Below are 25,986 nucleotides of genomic sequence, written 5' to 3'. Positions count from 1 at the left end.
GGTGGTATCCCAGAAGCCAAAGAAATAGATTCAAGAACAAAGTGGTAAATAGTTTCAAAAGGAATAGCAAGGACAGTTATATAAGGCCAAAAATAGTTTCCATTGGATTTGGCAAGATAGCTGTCAATGGTGTTCTTTGTCAAAGCTGTTTCAGTACAATGGTGGGTGCAGAAGACAGACTGCAGTGAGTTTGTTGAGGAGGAAATGAGAAGTGAGAAAATGGATAGAGGAAGCATGGAGGGACTCCTCACCTCTGGGCCTGGAGGAAAGAGGGCAAGAAGCAGTGTAGATGTGGATACAAGGGAATTGATGTGGTTCATGCCTGATTCTTTCAATATCTTCATAAGTTAATGAGTTGAGTCTGTATTTCTGGAGTGAGGATGATGGGGTTGAATGGGGACAAATGTTAAGAACATTCCTGAGGAGAATAAGAGGGGGAGCTGACCAAGGGCTTGTAAAGGATTGTGGAGGGGTGTTTAGGGCCCAGTTGAGCTTTGAGACCATGAATCTTTTAGAGAAACCAATCTCCATAGTTGTAGGATTTTCTCCAGCAGCACTCTGCAGCCTAGTAGGGGTAGACAAAACAGGCTGTGGGGTTGAGCCAGGGAGTGGCTGTGCCATCTTGGCAGAGCAGAATTAGAAGGGCACAAAGGACTTCCGGCAGTTGGTGAGAGAGTGGTTTCAGGTAGGATCCAAACTGAACTGGGAAGTAAAGGAAGTAAGGGAAGCCAGGAGCAGGGTGATAGACCATAGAATTGGAGATCTCCCATGAATCTGAGGCACCATTATGCTAGGCAGGGTGGCCAAAGAGAACCGGAGAGAAGAAAATTGTGGTCAGAGATTGGGATACTGCAGTTTAAGAGCTGCCATCAGCAGCATTGGGAAGCACCCCCCACACTGGCCCTATACCATTGTAGGGGGACTACACATTCCAGTTTGCCCAGGACAGTCCAGTTTGTGTCTGTTATGCTGGCATCTTGACCAATTTAGCATTTGTCCCAAATTTTTCACTTTCCCATGAAATGTAAGTATTAATAGTTGAATTGAAATAAACCAGGATGGGTCTGTTGAACCACCACTTTTTAGTTCCAGCTTCAACCTTGGTCTCGTCTACTAGCTTGTGAGATGCATATACAAAGAACCAAGTTCTCACTTTAATACAGAGTTAAACCTAAACGACAACCAGTGATAACCCTTCTCCCTTTTCCTAATCTTTTCCAAATGCAATATAACTAACACCTCCCTCTCAAGGACGGTGTGCTGGGCATTCGCTGATAACAAAGCAAGTGTACTCAGACGCTAGGAGTTAGAGACAACGGACTCATTCTTGTCCCCGGGTTGCGGGGGATGGGGAGGAGCATTCACCATTGTGCCCCTTGCTGGACACTGGGTGTGCCAGCCAAGGCCAAAGCCTGCAAGATACGTGAAGCTGCCAGGCCACCAGTCGGTAGGCCAGTGGATGTAGGAAATTACATATTTACGTGTATGTAAAATATTTTCAGGAAATATAGAGGCTGAGGAGTCCTGCCATAGAACATACGGCCAGTAGTCTGAATGCTCTTGGTACAATGGCTATGTCATTCATTATATGGTGCAAATCTACAACCCTTTATTTTTTTAAAATTTGCAGTCCACCCTTTCAGCAGGTGAGTCCAAAAACTAAAGTGCATAATTAATGAAAAATTAAATACCCAATTTGTTACTCAAGAAACTTGATCATGAATGTGTAACATGAACAAAACATTTGTTGACATTTATCATACCCACGAGCATAGGGCACATTGGTATCCCTGACCACATGAAAACCAGAAGGTATAAATCTGCAGAGACAGCATCAGCATCTACCTCAAAGGTTTGTAGTCATTTTAAGAAGACTGGGCCCAAAGATGATGATTTAGCGGGGTGCAGCTGCAGAGAGGGTATTAACACATATTGCTCTGTGAGTGACTTTTGTTTAGAACAAATGACTTTTCTTCAAAATTCATTTGCTCATTTTTATTTCAAGTTTTCTCGTACATGGCAAAAAGTGAAGCGATAGCTTTTAATGAGTAGCTCTCTCAGCAAAAGAACTTCACAAACAGCTAAATGATGCCAGTTTTATATTGATATCATTAGATGCTTCAAATAGAAAATCAGTTGTATTAGTCAGAGTTCTGCAGAGAAACAGAACTAACAGAATGTGTGTGTGTATATATGTATAAAGAGAGAGAGAGAAAGGGATAGAGAGAATTTATTTTAAGGAATTGGCTCACGAGATTGTGGAGGCTTGGCGAATCCAAAATCTCACGGAGTAGGCCGGCGGGCTGGAGATTGAGGGAAGAGCTGCAGTTCCAGTCCAAAGGCAGCCTGCTGGCTGAATTGCTTCTTGCATGGGGAGGTCAGCTTTTGCTCTATTCAGGCCTTCAAATAATTGGATGAGGCCCACCCACATTATGGAAGGTAATCTGCTTTACTCAAAGTACACTGATTTAAATGTTAATCTCATCCAAAAAACACCTTCACAGAAACATCCAGAATAATGCTTGACCAAATATCTGGGCACTGTGGCCCAGCCAAGTTGACACATACAAGTAACCCTCACATTAGTTTACTTCCAGTAATGGTTCAATTTTTCATCTAATTCATGGAATCAAAGTAAAGCTTATGGAAATTTATTCTGATGAAAGTGAAACACCTGACATTATTGAGAAAGCTATTGTAAATTCAGCTTAAAAATTCAACATTTAGGATAAGTATTTTTGCGGTTAAAATTTTTTTTCATAGAAATGCAAATTTTGGTGGAGCACAGCACCATGGTAAAAACAAAGTTCTTACTAAATGAAGAAACATGTGGAGCAGAAATATACTTGGAATTGGTTGTGGTGCACAAATAATTCCTCATTATGTGCAAACATGTAGACTACAAAATTGTTTCTGGAAAGGCAGGAGTGGGGAAGGGGAATCTTGGTTTATACCCATGCTTTCCTTATTTCTTCCTGCATGCAGATATTCTAGTAAAGAACAGTGGCATACCTAGCATATTTGATAGCCAGAGTAGATCATTTTTTTTATGTTTTTTTTTTTGAGGAAGATTGGCCCTGAGCTAACATCTGCGAATCCTCCTCTTTTTTTTGCTGAGGAACACTGGCCCTGGGCTAACATGCATGCCCATCTTCCTCCACTTTAATATGGAACGCCTGCCACAGCATGGCCTGACAAGCGGTGCGTCGGTGCGCGCCCGGGATCTGAACCAGCGAACGCCAGGCCGCCGCAGCACAGCGCGTGCACTTAACCGCTTGTGCCACCAGGCCGGCCCCTGGAGTAGATCATTTTTTAACAAAAAAATGACAAAATTATATGACAAATTCATTTTGTCTATATGACAAAATTATTTTCTGTAATAATTAGTAATAACCATTATTTTCTTGATTTCATCTTTAGTTTTAAAACAAAATTTTAAAAGAATACATTTCAATTTTAAATATATTGTCCAAATTCAGTAAAATATTTCCTATATGAACCAGATTTTCACTTACCAAACAAAAGTATTACGTCTTACATTGCGCTTTGCTGTTTTAAGTTTTAAACGCAAATAAAAGCTCCAGGTTGTCACACAGAATGACAGGATTTAAATAATAGTACTGTTTGTTTGTCTTTACAATTACTGGGCTATCACTGTTTATTTCAAATCTCTGTTAAAATACAGGAGTATGTGGTACCACAGAGGTTGGAGAAAGAAAGTGCAAGGCAGAAGCAAGCTGGAATGGTTCTGGAAGTGTTGGGGACCTAATTTAGAAACAAGTGTGGTCAGCTGAGTCAGGGGCTGAATTTATAACCGAAAGTTCTCTGAATTAACTTCCCAGTGGAACACAATGTTTGTTAAAAGAGTAAGTAATAAAAATGTGCTGATAGGAACTTCAAAGTCTATACCCAACAGAAATGCATTCATATGTTCACCAAAAGATATGGAAAAAATGTTCACAGCAACACAATTTGTAATAACCCAAACCTGGAAACTGCCGGAATGTCTCATCAACAGGAAGAATGGATAAAAACTTAGAGGCTAAGAATTGTTTAAGGCAAAAATGTGGAGTACATAACATTGGTATTATCATTCATGGAAGCAAGCACTATGCTAGGCCCTTTTGCATTATTTTGTTTAATCCTCACCATGCGCTGTGACAGAGATATTATCCGCATTTGACATATGAGGAAACTGAGGCACACAGAGGTCAAGGATCCTGCCCAAGGTCATAACACTAGTTAGTGGTGAACTCAGGTTTGTTTTTTTTTGTGTGTGTGAGATCAGCCCTGTGCTAACATCTGCCAATCCTCCTCCTTTTTTGCTGAGGAAGACTGGCCCTGGGCTAACTAATCCGTGCCCATCTTCCTCTACTTTATATGGGATGCCGCCACAGCATGGCTTGCCAAGCAGTCCATCCGTGCGTGCCCCGGATCCGAACCGGTGAACCCCGGGCTGCTGCAGCGAAGCGCGTGCACTTAACCGCTTGGGTCACTGGCCAGCCCCTGAACTCAGGATTTGAACTCAGATCTTTCTCAGTCCAAAGCCCACATGTACCTTTTCCATTATAGTCTGTCGCCTCTCCGTGATAGATAGGGAACAGAGAAATTGAGTTCACAATTCACACACACGAAAATTATAACTGCTATTATTTCTTGAGCACCTACTATGTGGCAAGTACTATGCTAGGTGCTTTACATAAATGATTTTTACAATTCTCATAATAACCCTTCACAGCAAGAATTGCTCTTCTCATTCTTTAAATGAAGAGACTGAAGCGCAGAGAAATTCGATGACTTGCCCAGTTTCACAAATCTCCTACCATCACATATCCCTCAGTGGTCTTAATAGAGGCCACCAGCTCTGTGCTGGGCACTGTAGTGGGTGCTGGAGCTATACAGATGAGTACATTAGGAAGGGAACAACTGCTTGCCTGACCTATTTAAGAGCTGAGGAAGATTTTTTTCCAGTTCCATATAGGGAATTGTGGAGGCAAAAATAAAGATCAGTAATAGCGATCGTTCCTATTTACTGATTGTGCACTGTCCTAAGTGCTGTACCAGATATATATACATATATCATTTTTAATCCTCACCACGATCCTGTTAATATCCTCATTTTACTGAGATGAAAAGAGAGGCTCAGTGAGTCTGATTTGCACAAAGTCACAGAGCGTTTAAGTGTTCCCTTGTACCCTGATCTGGCTGGCTCTAGGGCTCAACTCTTAAACCAGTTAAAGATTTTTGTTAGAATTGAGTGAGGAAAATGGAAGCCGCAAGGCAGTCCAAGGTCTTGGGAAGGGGACGCCGGCTGAGAGGAACCACGCGGTGACCGGAACCTGAAGAGCGGGCGCCCAGTTGAGGGCCACTAGGAAGACACGCGGGCGGCGGTAGTTCGGGGAATTCGGGAGCCACCTGGCTGGGAGACTGAGGGAAAGGAGGTGTAGAGGCTGCGCAGGCGGAGTCGCCGCTGCTTCCGGAAGAAAACGCCCCCCTACCACCTCGGGAGCGGGAACCGGGTAGGCCTCGGCGGAGGCGCGCGGGGGCGTGCAGGCGGGCGTGGGGCGGAGCCTCGGAGCGGGGGCGGGGCCTGCGTCGCCCCGGCTCCCAGCGCGGCGGTGGCGGCGGAGAACGCTCGCGTGACCCTGGCGGCTTTCCCGCGCTGCGCCGCCGCTTCCTTCTCCTCAGACTGCCGTCAGCCTGCGCGCCGGCTCCGTTATGGCGAACCTCAGCCCCAGTGTCGTGGTGAGCAGCTTGGCCCGCCAGGCCCGTGGCGGCGACGGCTGGTCCCTGAGGCGCGGGGCCCGCAGTGCGGGCTCGGGCCGGGGTGGCCCGGGGAAGCCCGGGGGCGGGGTGTGGCCGCAGCTTCCCTGGGTCGGCTTTACTATGTCGCCGCAGGGCGGCCTGGGGGACGGAATGGCGAGCTTTGGGGTGGGCGCGTCCCCTGGAGAGCCCCGGACAAGAGGGCTGCGTGTGGCGAGAGAGGGTGGAAATGGCGTTTTGGTTGACAAGTGCCGCCTGCGAGCGTGCTTGGGGGAGGGGCCGTGGGCCAGTTCGGGAATGATCTGACAGGGTGAGGGTGGCGGCTTTCTCCGGAGAGGGCCTGCTCTGCAAATTTGGGGTGTGGGGGTGAGGTGCTCAGGGCACTGCAGTAGAGGCCCTGGCACGGAAACGACCACATAGGAGGGTGTGTGGGGACGGGTGTCTTCATCTAGTCCTGCAGATATTAGAATGAATGTTTGTGGGAATGTACATTGCCTCCCTAAATCCTGGCGACAAGCTTGGTGGCGGTAACCATGCCAACCTTTTGACACACCGAGAAAATAGTGAAACGCTATTAGGTCATTTTCCCACGGCCCAGGGGTAGCCAGGCCTCGAATTCAGGTATTCGGGAGTCGGGAGTCTGGATCCTGTGCACTTTGATGCTGCAAGGGACCAAAAAAATGCGAATATGGTCCTTATCCTCAAGGACATTCATACCGTAATCAGCCTTTCGTATCCTGTCTCTAACCACATTGGTTTGTTTTCTTGTTTCTCGAACAAGCCAAGCTGCTCCCCTCCCTCTGTCTCTGATCATGCTTGGTAAAACAGCCAACCCCCCTCTCGACAGTTGAATGCCTTAGCCTGCGTTATTATTATTATTGTTGTTGTTTTAGCAGTTACCTGATTACCTGTTGATTCTCTCTCCCACTAAAATAAACTTTATAAGGGTGGGAATAACCACTGTAACTCCAGTGCCTGGCATGTAAGAAATTCTCCATAATGGTTTGTTGGATGAATAAATAATTAACCACTTGAGCCCTTAAAAGGGAAGAGTTCTATTTTATATTAGGCATTGTGACTTAAGGTAAAGAGTAGGAGTCTGGCCTGGAATCCTGCTTGTTTGGGCTATTTACTAGCTGTGTGGCCTTGGGTAACTTACTTCACCTTTCTGGGCTTAAGTGTCCTTATATATAACTGAGGTGCTAGCTGCCTCGTGGTGTTATTGAAAGGATAATAAGACGGCCTATGTGAGTAAACAACCTTTGCATGGTCCCTGACTGAGAATAGTAATAATAGCTATCATTGTGTTTAACTACATAGTCCTATTGACTCCTCAAAACAACCCTGTAACAGCAGTATGATTATTACTGTTTTAGAGGAGAGGAATCTTGGACGCCTCAGAGAAGTTAAATAACTTAACCTTTTAACATACCCATGTCACACAGTTATTAAGAGGGAGCTCAGACTCGAACCTAGGTCTCTCTCAAGAGCCCATGCACTTAAATGTTAGGCTGATAGTAGGTACTCAAAAATGGTAGGGGCTGTTGTTTTTATTCAATTGCTGAAGAAGTTAGATGCTTTTAGCTTTGGGGTATGATGCCTGCCCCATCATACAGTGAATTATTATTGCTAGAACTGGCTTTTAGTTATGCTTGAACATCAAGATATTCATTGTATTTTTGGTTTGCAAATTCCTGTTCCTTTTTTTATTTCCTTCCAAGAAATTGTCTGCATGTTAGTAATAAATATTTAAATAGTGCTTACTATGTGCTGGCTACTGTTCTAAGCCCTTTACATATATTAACTGGTTTGATATTTATTTAAAAAATTTATGTGGCTCGGAGAGGTTAAGTAACTTGCCCAAAATCTCCCAGCAATGCTAGGATTTGAATTTAAGTTTTCTGGCCCCAGAGTCTGTTCTTACTCTCTCCACTTTTAAGTTAGTAGTGACAATGGTAGGTATTTATTTAGTACTTACTATGTTTTAGGCATTGAGGTAAGTATTTTGCAGACATTATTTAATGTAAACGTCCCAAAGTTGCATAATAGGTACCCTATGAGGTAGATAAACATTGGTGTGACCTTGGAGGCACAGATTGGTGAAGTAATTTGCCCAACATCACTCAGATGAAATTGGCCCGCAGATCTGCCTGATACAACCCATGCTGCTTGTAACTGTCATTAAACTGCTAGGGTAAATTTGGACACACTTGAACTAAGAACAAGCTTCTGGATTTTTGCGAATTAATGTGAAACATCAGATATGCATTATGTGGATATAATATAAATTTCAGGGTAGTAGTGTTAGAAATGTATTCTTATACTAACTGGACTTAAATCTTACCCTGCCAGTAATTTTCCAAGAATTGATAAAATAGTGCATTTTCTTTGGCCACAACTCTCTCGTTATTATCAACAGGGTTTGGACTGACATTGGTCACTCACCGTAGACCAAAATTATTGTTCGTAACCACCAAGAAAAGGAGCAGTTCAGTTTGGAGGTTTCATTCTGCAAATTGAGTAATGTGACACGCATACTATAGATCCATCTTAATTGTTTTCTGTCTGTTATTTGTATCTGGGTATTGCAGAAAGTCCCTAGGTAGGCTGTGGGAAAAAAACAAGAGGACCAACCAGATCAGCAGAGAAAGGGCTCCTGGAGTTTTCTGTAGTTCGTTAGGCAGTAACTGATTCATGTCATTTTTTAACTGGGCCCCCTGTGTGAAGAGTTGCTTCAGATGCACTAGTATACTCTTCTTCCTTTCATAATTATATATTGTGTAGATTCAGTAAGATTTATATGCTGTAAAAGTGTCAACCACCATCATTAATATCAATATTGAGACTCGAGTGTTATTTTCCTGCCAGTGGCTACCAAAGTACTAACATTTAGAGTAATTCACCACTAATAAGAATTCAAACCAACACTTCAAATTGCTATGGAACTACTATCTTCAACACTATGCTTCTAATAATTGACAGGTATGTATTTTTTTGTCCAGAAGGAACGTGTCATTTCACTGTGCACACTAATAAAAGGAAAGATCATAGTGTTGGATAAATTCATGTCCTTGCATATATAGTAGTTGTGGGCCCACTTACCTAGGAGCAGCTAATAATTTATCCCTGGGTTGAATAGTCAGGTAAACCTTTTAATTCTTTAACCCTTAGGCGGGAGGGCAGGCAAGTTATATATATAATTTATTTGTAAGACTGATATGAAATTGAAAGATATACTACTAGCTTAAATTATTTTCACATTTAGGAATATGTGCATCAGTAATTCATAATTTTGGTTTTATGATGCCCTGAGTTATCACAGATTATCCCAAGGGAATAGCATATTATCTGCTTTGGTGTTTTTTGAGAATTTTAAAATATCTGGATATAAAAGGTAAATGCCACCTAGCAATTTCTGTCCATTCTAGAAGCTTGGAATTGTTGGTTACTAGGAATAAAATAAAATGTAATATATCTACTATTGTATGTCTTTGCATCGCGTACATTTTAAGACTCACTTCCTCACTTCCATTTAGTCTTGTTTGGATGCACGAACATTGTTATTGTTATTATTATTTTCTTAGAGGGCTTCAGTGGCTCTTTATTATTAACTTCTTGTAACCTTGCTCTACATGAGATATGAAGTCATCCAGCAAAGAAGAAATTACCTCCTAAATTATAAAACCAAGGCTATAACAATATCAAAGGCTGGAGAAAATCACATACCCCTTGTTACAAGTGAGGAAGAAATGTCAAATATCATTTATTTTAAAAAATCGTAAAAACATATAAAAGTATAAACAACTACTGTCTAAATTTAACAATGTATCAGGTTTCATCCTCTCCACCTTTATCTTTGAATTCCAGTAACTGGTCTGTGGTATAGTATAAAGAACCCTGGTCTGTGAATTAGGAAGCCTGGATTCTAGGCCCCTGTCTGACACTAACTAGCTCTGAGACATTAGGGTCCTTATCTCTAATATCAAAGGTGAGGGTTAAATGGCACTTGAATTACACTCTAGCATACTGGCTTCTTAATTTTGAATATAAGTATGAAGTAGCTAAGAAGGACTAATAGAGTGTTTAAATGGAATGAAAACCAAGTAATAATTTATTGCTTCCAAAATGTTCTTTGGATTCTTGGGCTTTCCTCTCGTTAAATGTATCCAGGCTCCAAACTTTCTTTTCTCTGCCAGTTACCTTTTTCCTTGGTTCCTTTAGCTTTTACCTTCTACTTTAGCCTTTACGAACATTGTTATTTATTTATTTATTTTTTTGGTGAGGAAGATTAGCCCTGAGCTAACATCTGTTACCAGTCCTCTTTTTGCTGAGGAAGATTGGCCCTAGGCTAACATGCATGCCCGTCTTCCTCTACTTTATATGGGACACGGTGCGTTAGTCCGCGCCTGGGATCCGAACCAGAGAACCCCGGGCCGCCAAAACGGAGCATGTGAACTTAATTGCTACACCATCCCAAACATTGTTATTTTTTGACCACAAAGAGACTCAAGCAGTCCTAGTCACAGATGATAAATTGATATTGCAAGTGTTATCTTAGCTCTAGTTAATTTCCTTGCTTACTGTAATTTTAGGTAATATGTCTTTGTAATTAGAAATTTTGTGTAAACCACAAAAATTTTAATGTATGAAAACCATTATTATATGTGTGACATACATAATTATGAAGAATTTGTGATGTCAGTTTTACTGGAAAGTAAAATTATTTTGGTAATTTATGATAGCAAAAGTATTGACTTTGATTCTAGACAAAAGGCAGATATTAATGTTACACTTTTCAATACTCTTTCATTTTAATAAAAGTACCTGTGTAAATTTTATTATTAACAAGTACATTACAGATAGGTTAGAATTTGAGAGCTGTCTTATAAAGCTCTGAGGAGATGCAGTCAGATTTATGAACTGTCTGGGTAAATGGTATGTAACTCAGAGCTATTAATAATCTATCCTTTAATTTCCAGTTCAGCCAGAAATGGCCATAGTGGGAAAGGTGGATCTGGAGAGAAACCATATTTTCATTTGTTTGCCACTTCTGGCCCCTCCAGAGCTCTTCTCAAATATTTAGAACTTGGGCCCTCCCCAAAGCCATCCAGGACCTTCTTTGTGATCTTCTCCAACCATTTTATGTTAAGTTTTTGTTATGGACTGAATGTTTGTTGCTCTCCCCCCACCCCATTCATATGTTGAAGCCCTAACCGCCAATGTGGTGGTATTTGGAGATGGGACGTTTAGGAGATTATTAGGATTAGATGAGATCATGAGATTGGGGCCCTGATCTTTTAAGAAAAGACACCAGAGAATTCTCTTCCCACTGCAACCCCCACCACACACATAGCTAGGAGAAGGTGGCTGCCTACAAGTCAAGAGAAGAAGCCTCAGAATGAAATCTACTTTGCTGGTACCTTGATCTTGGACTTCCCAGTCTCCATAACTGTGAGAAATAAATTACTGTTGTTTAAGCCACCCAGTCTATGGTATTTTGTTATGGCAGCCTGAGCAGACTAATACAGTTATTTGAGAAGGTGTCAGTAACAACCACATGCTTCCACATGCAACACCAAGTCACAAATAATAAAACAGATGTGATTTACATTCATACAGAAAGTTGGGCACTGCTATTGCCTAATTGATTTAGAAGGCTGTGCTAATTCAGTGTCAGAGACATGCCAATCCGGATACTTGACTCACTTTTCACCCTGGGCAACAGCATATAATGACTACTTTAAGCTTGGTATTTCTTTCTTTCTTTTTTTTTTTTTTTGAGGAAGATCAGCCCTGAGCTAACATCCATGCTAATCCTCCTCTATTTGCTGAGGAAGACTGGCTCTGAGCTAACATTTATTGTCAGTCCTCCTCCTTTTTTTCCCCAAAGCCCCAGTAGATAGTTGTATGTCATAGTTGCACATCCTTCTAGTTGCTGTATGTGGGACAGAGCCTCAGCATGGCCGGAGAAGCGGTGTGTCGGTGCGTGCCTGGGATCCGAACCCGGGCCACCAGCAGCGGAGCGCGCGCACTTAACCGCTAAGCCACGGGGCCGGCCCCAATGACTCCCTTCTAAAGAAATACCAAGCAAGGGCCGGCCCCAATGACTCCCTTCTAAAGAAATACCAAGCAAGGGCCGGCCCCAATGACTCCCTTCTAAAGAAATACCAAACAAGGGCCGGCCCCATGGCTTAGCGGTTAAGTGCGCGCGCTCCGCTGCTGGTGGCCCGGGTTCGGATCCCAGGCACGCACCGACACACCGCTTCTCCGGCCATGCTGAGGCTCTGTCCCACATACAGCAACTAGAAGGATGTGCAACTATGACATACAACTATCTACTGGGGCTTTGGGGAAAAAAAAAAAAAAGGGAGTCATTGGTGCTGGGCGACCTTGGGTTCCAGGTTTATCTTTAATGTGTATATAAGTCCTTTTGATAATCACAAGTTTGTGGGCTTGTCAAATTAGATTTGGGTACAAATTACAAGCTTTATTGTGCTGTATAGTTAGTTGTATATATGTATGTGTTTTCCACTAGATTATAAGCTCTTTGAGAGCTCTAAATTTATAATCATCTTTGTATCCCCCTACAAAATCTATTGCACAGGACCTTAATCAAGGTGGATGCTGAATGCATTTCTATTTAATTGAATATATTCAGTACTTTCCTGTCAAAGCAGTCATTGAATTGTTAACTAATCCATATCAGGTGGGGTAATTAATATCAAATATTAACCAATAATCAGATGGGACAAATAAGGGCTAATAAGATTGAAGGCCACCAAGTATATTTCTGTCAGCTCTTGTAGAGGTTGAGGTTATTGACCCTGTTGAATATGAAGCTTTGGTATTTGGGATGATTAAAACAAGTTCCTGTTTATTGAATTATATCTTATTTTGTGTTATTTCTTACCAGTGGTCCAGGTACAAGTGAGGCTTCTGAGTGAGAGTTTGACTGCCCTCTTAAACTCCTGTAATACTTCACCTGTATCTTTTTCATAGCAGTTTAACACTCTGTCTTATGGTTATTCATGTAAGCTCCTTGAGGATAGCTGTGTTATATTTCTCTAATCCTGTCTAGTATGTACAATGTAGTAGGTACTCAATAAACGTTTGAGTGTTAGTAATGAGGGTACCGGTTCTGAATGAATTTTCAAATTAGTGTTGTAATATTTGATCATTAAATATGAGTTTAAAAGACTTGGAGGGGCTGGCCCCGTGGCTTGGTGGTTAAGTGTGCGCGCTCCGATGCTGGTGGCCCGGGTTCGGATCCCGGGCGCGCACCGAGGCACCACTTCTCCGTCCATCCTGAGGCCGAGTCCCCCATACAGCAACTAGAGGGATGTGCAGCTATGACATACAACTATCTACTGTGGCTTTGGGCGGAAAAATTAAATAAATAAAATCTTAAAAAAAAAAAAAAGACTTGGAGGTTTCATTAAATGTAAAATTGGGAAAAGTTGATGTTGATGCCTTGTCATCATTTAAATAAATTGCTCCTTGTTTAACTTGATATTTGAAACATCTACAAGTAGACAATAATAGTATAATGAACTCTCATGTACCTATTGCCAAGTTCTGACAACTATCTATCCATGGCCAATCATATTTCTTAAATTAAGACTCCCCATAAATATACCCCATTTATTTATAGTGAGTTATAACAAAGTTGTGAATTCATGCCTAAAGTACCTGAAGCAATGAAAGTTTTATGAATTCTTGTTTTTGCCTTTTGGGAGGAGTTATATTAACATGTTTTTTATGCTTGAAATAAATCAACCCTTTGACATTAAATGTCATATATAAATCTCATAGTATTGATTGAAAATAAAAACTTTTGAATTGGAAATTAATTTGGTGTGTTGACAGAGATAGAATTCCTATTTTGGGGTACATCCCTGCTGGTCTGTCTGTGTTAGACTGCATGTCTGGGATGAGCTCTGGGCAGAATTCACATTAGCTTTCTTTGAGATCAACAAGACCTTTGTTGAAGTTCTTAGGCTGCCTGCAAAACCTGTAGCCAGGAAGTGAGTTTTTCACAGAAGTGGTAGTCTTTACAAGTATTGCATATTTCAGAGTCCCAGATGGGTCCTGGTTTTTGCTTGTGGCAGAAGCAGTGAGTAACTGGGAGGAAGGGTGAGTAAGCTTCAGGGAAGCCGTTTTGGCGCTCTGGATCTTCTTAATTTTAAAGCACTGTGAAATGGTGCATTTTCCTTCTTGTCAGGTCATAGCAGATATCTTCTGATGAGCCTGACATGAATGTTTATCCTCTCATCTTATAGGGTCAAGCAAGGCCTATCTTCGTTTCCCAAAACTTGAACTAAATTTCAGTTTATAAAATTTATAAAAGAAATATCTGCTTATTATAAAGTACTCTTGAAATGCTCCTGTAGGTGACACAGAGGTCCCATTTCCATTCTTCTTGTAGTAAATGTGTTCTGAAATAAGCATAATGTGAATGTTTAGCAGATACATTAGCGCTTCATCTTAGAGGATCTGGCATAATCTTTTTTCCCAAAAACAGAATTTTTTTCTGCGTGTGAAAGTAATACATATTTGCTTAAAAACAAGTCAATATTGACTTCTGACTGCCATCAAACCGGTGACTGGACCGTGCCTGTGGCTGTGTCCTGGTCCGCCTACTTGAATCGCCGCCAGCCTCTTGGCCATGTGCACAGATGCTACCAGCCTGACGTGACAATACTTAAAATTCCACCGAAGTCTGGAGAACTCAAAACAGAGCTTTTGAGACTGAAAGAGAGACAAGATGAACCTCAAATTTCTCAGAATATAATTATGAATTCTGTGAATATTATAAATTCCAAATAGGTATTTTTTAAATTTATTGAAAGCCAAGCTACTTGTCTTTAAGCACCTAATACAATGCTGACTGAAAGAGAAGGTGCTCAGTAGATATTAACTGATACATTATTTTTTTTTTAATTTTTTGTTTATTGCGGTAACATTGGTTTATAACATTGTATAAATTTCAGGTGTACATTATTATACTTCTATTTCTGCATAGATTACATCATGTTCACCACCCAAATACTAATTACAATTCATCACCACACACATGTGCGGAATTAACCCTTTCGCCCTCCTCCCTCCCCCCTTCCCGTCTGGTAACCACCAATCCAATCTCTCTGTCTATGTGTTTGTTTATGGTTGTTATTATCTACTACTTAATGCAGGAAATCATACGGTATTTGACCTTCTCCCTCTGACTTATTTCACTTTGCATAATACCCTCCGTGTCCATCCATGTTGTCACAAATGGCTGGATTTCATGGTTTCTTATGGCTGAGCAGTATTCCATTGTGTATATACCACATCTTCTTTATCCATTCATCCCTTGATGGGCACTTAGGTTGCTTCCAAGTCTTGGCTATTGTGAATAACGCTGCAGTGAACACAGGGGTGCATGTATCTTTATGCATTGGTGTTTTCAAGTTCTTTGGATAAATACCCAGCAGTGGAATAGGTGGATCATATGGTAGTTCTGTCCTTGATTTTTTGAGGAATCTCCATACTGTTTTCCATAGTGGCTGCACCAGTTTGCACTCCCACCAGCAGTGTATGAGAGTTCCCTTCTCTCCACATCCTCTCCAACACATGTTGTTTCCTGTCTTGTTAATTATAGCCATTCTGACGGGCGTGAGGTGATATCTCATTGTAGTTTTGATTTGCATTTCTCTGATAGTTAATGATTTTGAACATCTTTTCATGTGTCTGTTGGCCATCTGTGTATCTTCTTTGGAGAAATGTCTGTTCAGGTCTTTTGCCCATTTTTTAATTGGGTTGTTAGTTTTTTTGTTGAGATGCATGAGTTCTTTATATATTTTGGAGATTAAGCCCTTATCAGATGTATGGTTTGCAAATATCTTCTCCCAATTGTTAGGTTGTCTTTTCGTTTTGTTGATGGTTTCCTTTGCTGTGCAGAAGCTTTTTAGTTTGATGTAGTCCCATTTGTTTGTGTTTTCTATTGTTTCTCTTGCCCGGTCAGACATGGTGCTTGAAAATATGTTGCTAAGACCGATGTCGAAGAGCGTACTGCCTATGTTTTCTTCTAGAAGTTTCATAGTTTCAGGTCTTACATTCAAATCTTTAATCCATTTGGAGTTAATTTTTGTGTATGGTGTAAGATAAGGGTCTACTTTCATTTTTTTGCATATGGCTATCTAGTCTTCCCAACACCATTTGTTGAAGAGACTTTCTTTTGTCCATTGTATGTTGTTGGCTCCTTTGTCAAAGATTAGCTGTCCATAGAGGTGTGGGTTTATTTCTGGGCTTTCGATTCTATTCCATTGATCTGTGTGTCTGTTTTTGTGCCAGTACCATGCTGTTTTGGTTACTATAGCTTTGTAGTATATTTTGAAATCAGGGAGTGTGATACCTCCAGCTTTGTTCTTTTTTCTCAGGATCCCTTTACCTATTCGGGGTCTTTTGTTGTGCCATATAAATTTTAGGATTCTTTCTTCTATTTCTGTGAAAAATGTTGTTGGAACTCTGATAGGGATTGCATTCAATCTATAGATTACTTTAGGAAGTATGGACATCTTAACTATGTTAATTCTTCCAATCCAAGAGCACGGAATATCTTTCCATTTCTTTGTGTCTTCTTCAATTTCTTTCAGAAATGTTTTATAGTTTTCGGTGTACAGATCTTTCACCTCTTTGGTTAAGTTTATTCTTAGGTATTCTTTTTGTTGCAATTGTAAATGGGAGGGTATTCTTAATTTCTCTTTCTGCTACTTCATTGTTAGTGTATAGAAATGCAACTGATTTTTGTATGTTGATTTTGTATCCTGCAACTTTACCGTAATTCGTTTATTACTTCTAAAAGTTTTCTGGTGGATTCTTTAGGGTTTTCTATATATAAAATCATGTCATCTGCAAATAGTGACAGTTTCACTTCTTCCTTTCCAATTTGGATCCCTTTTATTTCTTTCTCTTGCCTGATTGCTCTGGCTAGGACTTCCAGTACTATGTTAAATAGGAGTGGTGACAGTGGGCATCCTTGTCTGATTCCTGTTCTTAGAGGGATAGCTTTCAGTTTTTCACCATTGAGGATGATGTTAGCTGTGGGTTTGTCATATATGGCCTTTATTATGTTCAGGTATTTTCCTTCTATACCCATTTTATTCAGAGTTTTTATCATAAATGGATGCTGTATCTTGTCAAATGTTTTCTCTGCATCTGTTGAGATGATCATGTGATTTTTATTATTCATTTTATTAATGTGGTGTATTACGTTGATTGATTTGTGAATGTTGAACCATCCCTGCATCCCTGGAATAAATCCCACTTGATCATGGTGTATAATCTTTTTAACGTATTGTTGTATGCGATTTGCTAGTATTTTGTTGACGATTTTTGCGTCGATGTTCATCAGTGATATTGGCCTGTAATTTTCTTTTTTTGTGTTATCCTTGTCTGGTTTTGGTATGAGGGTAATGTCTGCTTTGTAGAATGAGTTAGGGAGCTTCCCCCCCTCCTCAATTTTTTGGAAGAGTTTGAGAAGGATAGATATTAAGTCTTCTTTGAATGTTTGGTAGAATTCACCAGGGAAGCCGTCTGGTCCTGGACTTTTATTTTTGGGGAGGTTTGTGATGACTGTTTCGATCTCCTTACTGGTGATTGGTCTGTTCAAATTCTCTACTTCTTCTTGATCCAGTTTTGGAAGGTTGTATGATTCTAAGAATTTATCCATTTCTGCCAGATTGTCAAATTGGTTGGCATATAGCTTTTCATAGTATTCTCTTATAATCTTTTGTATTTCTGAGGTGTCTGTTGTAATTTCTCCTCTTTCATTTCTGATTTTACTTATTTATGCCTTCTCTCTTTTTTTCTTGGTGAGTCTAGCTAAAGGTTTGTCAATTTTCTTGATCTTTTCAAAGAACCAGCTCTTGGTTTTATTAATTTTTCTATTTTTTTAGTCTCTATTTCATTTATTTCTGCTCTGATTTTTATTATTTCCCTTCTTCTACTGATTTTGGGCTTTGTTTGTTCTTCTTTTTCCAGTTCCTTTAGGTGCATTGTTAGATTGTTTATTTGAGATTTTTCTTGTTTGTTGAGATAGGCCTGTATTGCTATAAACTTGCCTCTTAGAACCGCTTTTGCTGTATCCCATAAATTCTGGCACGTTGTATTTTCATTTTCACTTGTCTCCAGGTATTTTTTGATTTCTTCTTTGATTTCTTTGTTGACCCAGTCGTTGTTCAGTAGCATTTTGTTTAATCTCCACGTATTTGTGGCTTTTCTGATTTTCTTCCTATAGTTGATTTCCAGTTTCATACCGTTGTGGTCAGAAAAGATGCTTGGTATTATTTCAATCTTCTTAAATTTATGGAGACTCATTTTGTGGCCTAATATGTGATCAATCCTGGAGAATGTTCCATGTGCATTTGAAAAGAATGTGTATTCTTCAGTTTTTGGATGGAATGCTCTGTATATATCTACTAGGTCCATCTGTTCTAGTGTGTCATTTAAGGCCAATGTTTCCTTATTGATCTTCTGTTTGGATGATCTATCCATTGGTGTAAGTGGAGTGTTAAAGTCCCCTACTATTATTGTGTTACTGTCTATTTCTGTTTTTATGTCTGTTAATAATTGCTTTATATATTTAGGTGCATCTACATTGGGTGCGTAGATATTTCCAAGTGTTATATCCTCTTGTTGGATTGTTCTCTTGATCATTATGTAATGCCCTTCTTTGTCTCTTTTTACAGTTTTTGTTTTAAAGTCTATTTTGTCTGAGATGAGTACTGCTACCCCAGCTTTCTTTTCATTGCCATTTGCGTGGAGTATCTTTTTCCATCCCTTCACTTTCAGTTTGTGAGTGTCTTTAGGTCTGAAGTGTGTCTCTTGTATGCAGCATATACATGGGTCTTGGTGTTTTATCCAGTCAGCCACCCTATGCCTTTTAATTGGGGCATTTAGTCCATTGACGTTTAAAGTAGCTATTGATAAGTATGTACGTACTGCCATTTTTAAACTTTTTTTCTCAGTGTTTTAGTAGTCCTTCTCTGTTCCTTTATCCTTCGATACAGAATTGATGGTCTCTTTAGTTTGACCTCTGTCTGAAAGCTCTACTCTTTAACTCCCCTCCTTCCTCCTTTTATGTTTTTGATATCATATCTGACCTCTTTTTTGTGCATTTGTATCCATTGCTCTCTTATCATGGAAATAGATAATTTCTCCTATTTGTAGTCTTCTCTTTTCCCCTTAAATCAGTCACTTTAACATTTCTTGTAGCACTGGTTTCTTGGTGACAAACTTCTTTAATTTTTGCTTGTCTGGGAAATTTTTGATCTCTCCTTCCATTTTGAATGATAATCTTGCTGGGTAGAGTATTCTTGGCTGTAATTTTTTTCCTTTTAGCAGTTTAAATGTATCTTGCCACTCTCTTCTAGCCTGTAAGCTTTCTGCTGAGAAGTCAGCTGATAGCATTATGGGGTTTCCTTTGTATGTAACTTGTCTTTCTCTGGCAGCTTTTAGGATTCTCTCTTTATCTTTAATTCTAGACATTTTGATTATGATGTGTCTTGTTGTGGGCCTCTTTGCGTTTATCTTGTTTGGGGCTCTCTGTGCTTCCTGTACCTGGATGTCTGCTTCCTTCCTTAGGTTAGGGAAGTTTTCATCTATTATTTCTTGAAATAGATTCTCTGCCCCTTTGTCTCACTCTTCTCCTTCCGGGACACCTATAACATGGATGTTAGTGCGCTTGATGTTGTCCCAGAGGTCCCTTAGACTGTCCTCACTCTTTTTAATTCTTTTCTCTTTTACCTGTTCAGCTTGGGTGATTTCTTCTAGTCTTTCGTCCAGCTCGCAGATCCGTTCTTCTGTATCCTCTACTCTGCTTTTGAGTCCCTCTAGTGAATTTTTCATTTCCAGTATCGTATTCTTCATTTCTGATTGGTTCTTTTGGACTGATTGGTTCTATATCTTCCATTTCTTTGTTGACATTCTCACTGAGGTCATCTATTCTTCTCCCCAGATCAGTGAGCATCCTTAACACTCTTTGTTTGAACTCCCTGTCGGGTAGGTTGCTCATTTCTGTTTCACTTCGTTCCTTTTCTGGAGTTTTGTCCTGTTCCCTTACTTGGAATGTATTCCTTTGCCTCCTCATTTTGCCTCTTTCCCTGTGCTTGTGTCTGCGTATTAGGTAGGTCAGCTACGTCTCCTGCTCTTGGATAGGTGACCTTATACAAGTGATGCCTTAGGAGTCCTGCAGTGTGCTTCCCTCAGTTCTCAATGTTCCAGGGGTGACCCCTATGTGGGCTACGTGTGTCCTTCTGTTGTGGCCTGTTTTCTCTCCCTGTATGCGTCCAGGTAGGCCGAGTTATGCTCCTGGTCAGCTGTTGTAATGCTTAGCTGTTTGTAGTTGTTGTGGGCCCTTCAATCTCTTTATCAGGTGTGGGGAGCCCCAGCTCAGTTGGCTGCAAGTTCTACTACCACGTTGGTGTTGCAATATTTCTTTTAAGTGAGTAGGCCCCCAGCGTGGCAGGTTGTTAGGCTCAGGGCCTTACACTTGCTATAAGCCTCCAGCCTTTAGGTCTCTTGTCAGCCCTCTGAGGATTGCAGCTGTGTGGGGCTGGCCTCAGGCACAGGAGCGCCCAATAGTTTCAGACTTTGGAAGGTGGGGCAAACCCCCTATGTGGGTCTTTGAGAAGCACAAGACTTCTGCAGCTGACAAGCCCTGCCGCCCACAGATCCACACACACAGTCAACACAGTCCTGCCCTGTGTGTGTGCCCTGCCCTCCCGAAGTGGACCCAGTCTCTCCATGGCGGGAGCCCCACACACTCCACCACTGCCCCACACTCTCCACCCGCTCCTTGTGCACGCCCTGCCCCACTGAAATCGGCTCAGTCGCCAGGCTGCAGAGAATCCAGTCACCAATCTAGGCAGGCCCACAAGTTGCCTGAGGGCTTGTTGTTGGGTGGTACCAGTCTCTAGGGTGGGCTGCCTGCCCTGGCTGAGCTGGATTAAATCTGTGCTCTAGTGGGTGGGGCAGACCTGGGCTAGCAGGCCCCAGGGAGAACTCCAATGGCGTCTGTGTCAGCACGCCCACACCAGGTCACAACAATGGCCGCCGCCAATGTCCCAGTCCCTGGAGAGGTCTCACCTCTCACCGAGATGCACTCAGGGCCTATCAGGTGAGTCTCTTTTCACCAAAGCACTATGCACCTTTCTTTCTGGTGATCTTAGGATGCTTTCTGAAACGGGTGACTTTGCGTGCGGGCCCTTTAAGAGCCGGTTTTAATTTCTTTGTGAACCAGGTTTTCTGGGGGTACTCCCCAATGTTTTAGTAGCAGGCAAAGTCAGATATTATGCCACTCGTCCCGATTGTGTTGGGTCCACAAAGTGCCTACAGCGGGGGCGCTCCCCGGCTCAGGGCCCCGTGCCTCCAGGGAGGCTGCGTACCTTTGGGCTGCACCCGGGCAGCGGTGAAGCTGGCGGCTTGTGAAGGCGGTGTTTTTTCTTTCCAGAAGGGAGTTTCTGCCTCTTCCATCTCAATTAGGATTGTCCTTTGTTGCAGGAGTTCCTTTTATCCAGTTTCAGCTCTGTCTCAGGGGTAATTTTTCCACGCGTAGTTGTAAATTGGCTCTGTCTGTGGGAGGAGGTGAGTTCAGAGTCTGCCTACGCCGCCATCTTGACTTCTCTCTCTACATTGAGATTTAAGTATGGTTTGACCAGTATTTCTTGAAAACTGCCAAAACTCGTATCATCAGTTTCTCGAATGTGTTTTGGAAGATATTTAGTCGTGAACATCATGTGAGATAGATATTATAATTCTGGTTTATTTCTTTGAATAAGCTTTAAATATAATGGTGAATGGGGAATTATAAATCAACTATAATAAAAAAGTGAAATTGACAATAAAAAAAAACCAAGTCAGTATTGTGTGGAAAGTAGCAAGTCCCGACTTGTTGTAGTTGACCATTGTTTTGTATGTTCCTCCACACCCATCCATGCTTCCTTTTTTCCTTCCTTCCTTTCTTCCTTCCCTCTGTCCCTCCCTCCTTTTCTTCCTTTTATTTTTTGTTATAATTTTTGTTTGTATATTTTGTTTTAATATATCTTTTAAAATTTCCCCATACTTTTTATATGTATGTATAAACATACCTCCAAAAATAATTTATAAGACAGACTATTGAATTTTTTAAAAAGCAGTATATACTCACGGAAGAAAATTTGGAATATATAGTATAAAGAACTAAATAAAATCACTATAACGCCCCTCCCCAAGATAATAGTTTTTGTGATTTTGTTATATTTTTTCTGTGTGTATAGATATGTATATAATGTTTATAAAACTGTAATCATAGTACATTTTACCACCACAGGTACCACATCATCAGGGTTATTAAATATTTTCTGTGCCAGGGACTGGGCATACTAAGACAACCAATATGTAGTCATATTCAAGCAATCTTGGAGTATCTGCTGTGAAGGCACCTCATGGCTTGATTATAATAGTCTCAGACTTCTAAGAATTTGGGTATTTAAGAAATCACTTAGCTTTTTATTTTTGGTGATTTTTTTTTCCCCTGCTGTGAGATAAGAGAGCCTATTTGGATTTTGGGTGGGGAACAGCAATTTTTCTTGTTCAGTGTGGTATTTTAACTTTTTAGAGTACAGTGTATTAAAAATTTTTTATTATATTTTCAAACATACTCAAAAGTGGAGACAATAGTGTAAGGAATCCCCCATATACTCATCACCCATGTTTAAAATATTATCAAGATTTTGCCACATTTGTCTTAGCTCTGTAAAGTTTTTCTTTTTCTCTTTGCTGAACTAAAGGAAATTTCATATCTTAACTATTCATCTCTACAGTCTTAACTATTCATCTCTAAGACATATGGTTGATTTCTTTTTTTTTTTTTATAATTTTATTTACTTATTTTTCCCCCCAAAGCCCCAGTAGATAGTTGTATGTCATAGCTGCACATCCTTCTAGTTGCTGTATGTGGGACGCGGCCTCAGCATGGCCGGACAAGTGGTGCTTCGGTGCGCGCCCAGGATCCGAACCCGGGCTGCCAGTAGCGGAGCGCGCGCACTTAACTGCTAAGCCACGGGGCCGGCCCTATGGTTGATTTCTTATATAAATAAAATGTATTATTATACCTAACAAAGTTACAGAAAGTTCTTGATATCACATACCTAAATCTCTCTGATAAGCTAAGCTTTTTTAACATCTAAATCCAAATAAGTGTTTGTATCCTGTAATGCTCTCATTGAAACGGCTGTATTTCTTTTTCAGATTAGTGATGATGAACCAGGTTATGACCTAGATTTATTTTGTATACCTAATCATTATGCTGAGGATTTGGAAAAGGTGTTTATTCCTCACGGAGTAATTATGGACAGGTTAGTAAGATCTTAAATTGAAGTTTTTGTTTTTTTCTTATATTAATATTAAGTGTCAGCAACTGTTTTAAGTAGTTGGTATTTGAACATAAACTAGGCCAGCTTGTCAAATAATAGATGCTTTCTATTTTAAAAGGCCTCTTTACAAAAAGGAGGGAAGACTTAGTAATTACCCAGTATAAGTCATGGTATACTGGGAATCTGTAGGGAGTAGAATAAACAGTGAAGGGAGATTGGAAGAATGAACTCTAGTCACACAGTCTTTGATTTCTCAACCCTGTACAGGGTAATGGGCTAGGGCTGAATCACATGATGGTGAGGTCACGTTTTGATTATCATGCACATCTAGCTTGAAAATTTCCCCTTAAGTGAATTGCAGTGAAAAACTTTACTTGATATTTAAATGCTTGCCTTGTGTGTCTGGCTGTTTTGTTTTTGAATTTAAAATTGTAATATCAATACATGTGTGTTGTAAAATATTCTAACTGCAGAGGCTATAAATGAGAAGAGTAAAGTTCTCTCAGCCATCTGTACATTTTCTCTCTACACACTGGCTATGCACATATACTATATGCAAATATACATATATATTTTAACACATGGGTACATACTATCATATAGGTCTGGAATTTATTGGACATTTTTTTCATATTAGTACATCCAGAGCTGTCCCATATATTTTATTTTATTTATTTTATTTTTTTGTGAGGAAGATCAGCCCTGAGCTAACATCTGATGCCAATCCTCTTTTTGCTGAGGAAGATTGGCCCTGAGCTAACATCCGTGCCCATCTTCCTCTACTTTATATGGGATGCCGCCACAGCATGGCTCTACAAGCAGTGCGTCGGTGCACGCCCGGGATCCAAACTGGCAAACCCCGGGCTGCCGCAGCAGAGTGCGCACACTTAACTGCTTGCACCACTGGGCCGGCCCCTATCCCATATATTTTAAAGGTTGTGTAGTATTCCATTTCCTGTATTTCATGAATTATGATTGATTTAACCAGTCCCCTATTGATGGGCACACAAGATTTCTCTTTTTGCTTTTACAGACCGCACTAGAAGGGAGCATCCTTTACACACATTTGAGCACTTGCTCAACTTTATCCATGTGGAAATTCTTTTTTTTTTTTTTTTAAAGATTTTATTTATTTATTTATTTTTCCCCCCAAAGCCCCAGCAGATTGTTGTATGTCATAGCTGCACATCCTTCTAGTTGCTGTATGTGGGACGCGGCCTCAGCATGGCCGGAGAAGCGGTGCGTCCGTGTGCGCCTGGGATCCGAACCCAGGCCGCCAGCAGCGGAGCACGCGCACTTAACCGCTGAGCCACGGGGCCGGCCCCATGTGGAAATTCTGGGTCAAGGAGAAGGTGTTTATTGAATGTTTTGATACTGTCAAGTTATCCTCCAAAAAGTTATATTAGTTTCTACTCCCAATGGTGTATGAGAGTGTTCGTTTCCTCACAATCTCTTCTAATAATTATATATTATCAGGGAAATTTTATTTAATCAGAATTTCCAGATATGATAGGTGAAAATGGTATCTTATTTTAATTTGCATTTTAAAGTTTATGATAGATGCTACAGGTACACTGTTTTTTTAAATTTTTATTTTTGATTTAAGAAGCAAGGATGTACTTCATGGGGACAAAGGATGTGTTTTGTGGGAGTTTAATGCTTAAGGGATGTTTGTTATAAGTTTAAATGTATTTCTATTATATAAATTTCTATTAAATTCCCGATTTTATTTCTGTAGGACTGAACGGCTTGCTCGAGATGTGATGAAGGAGATGGGAGGCCATCACATTGTAGCACTCTGTGTGCTCAAGGGGGGCTATAAATTCTTTGCTGACCTGCTGGATTATATCAAAGCATTGAACAGAAATAGTGATAGATCCATTCCTATGACTGTAGATTTTATCAGACTGAAGAGCTACTGTGTAAGTATATTTAATATATGCTTAAAAAAAAAACATGGCAACTGTAGGTTTTCCTGTATGTTTTCAAAGCTCTGCAGCCTATACTTACATGTTCATTTCACCTGGTTACAGTGAGATTTTCTAATATATTCACTAGTACTTTATATCCGAGTGAGTATTGTCTTTTTGAAACTAGTCACCTTGGAGGCTATATACTTATTTTCAAGGTTTTTGGGTTTTGTTTTGTCTTTTTGGATTTTTTTAAACCTCTTGTAAGAATTGCTGTTGGGACTTGGGGGGATACTTTTTGACTATACATGCTGGTGGCAGATGATCCTCTCTGGAGCTAGATTGGTTTTCGGGCGAGTCGTAAGTCATTTGGAGCTAAGTCTGATTAATAAGGTTGGTCAACAGTTGTTGCCTAGAAAGCACATATGGAGTGAGAGCATTGGCACACTGAAGAAACCGCTTTTGATTCACAGTCACTCTGCCTGTGTCACACAATCTCAGATGCTTCAGAATATTGACACAATAAGCAATATTGACTCTCTGGGATGAACCAAAAGCAATGTGAGCTTTACACGTGAATTTTATCATCTACAATTTCTTTGATCGTGTGAATGTTTGATTTTTATTACTTCATACTATTGCTTTGTTTCTGGTTGCATGTTGGCATTGTGGTTTCCGTGAGTTACTGTTTTCCTTAAAAGTGGGATTTCTCCTAGCTTCTTCAAAGATTAGAACAAATGTACAGTCTTTGCTGTTTCATGAATCAGTATTGTAGTGCATCTTTGTAGAAACTTGCTTTATGTTTACGTTTTCATTGAGAATAAGACCACTTAACTATGTTTAACTTTCAACCTTCATTCTCTCTGTTAATCATCTATTTGACCCAAGTCTTTGACCTCTTCCACATTTTCCTCAGTGCT

At 40.5% G+C, this 25,986-nt stretch overlaps 1 protein-coding gene across 1 annotated transcript in view; it reads left to right on the top strand.

Annotated features, from left to right (window-relative positions):
* Positions 1 to 5,600: 5,600 nt before the first annotated feature.
* HPRT1 (hypoxanthine phosphoribosyltransferase 1) overlaps positions 5,601 to 25,986 on the top strand; it is a 41,751-nt gene continuing 21,365 nt past the window's right edge. Inside the window, exons 1-3 of the mRNA XM_004437259.3 lie at positions 5,601 to 5,745; positions 23,032 to 23,138; positions 24,895 to 25,078. Coding sequence (XP_004437316.1) covers positions 5,719 to 5,745; positions 23,032 to 23,138; positions 24,895 to 25,078 — 318 coding nt within the window. The 5' untranslated portion in view covers positions 5,601 to 5,718. The remainder of the gene's footprint in view (positions 5,746 to 23,031; positions 23,139 to 24,894; positions 25,079 to 25,986) is intronic.

The sequence above is a fragment of the Ceratotherium simum genome, chromosome X (genome assembly GCF_057802395.1).
Source record: "Ceratotherium simum simum isolate JZ-2026a chromosome X, ASM5780239v1, whole genome shotgun sequence".
NCBI classification, from domain to species: Eukaryota; Metazoa; Chordata; class Mammalia; order Perissodactyla; family Rhinocerotidae; genus Ceratotherium; species Ceratotherium simum.
Note: the sequence above shows the minus strand (reverse complement) of the source record. Positions and strands in the feature narration are given on the sequence as shown.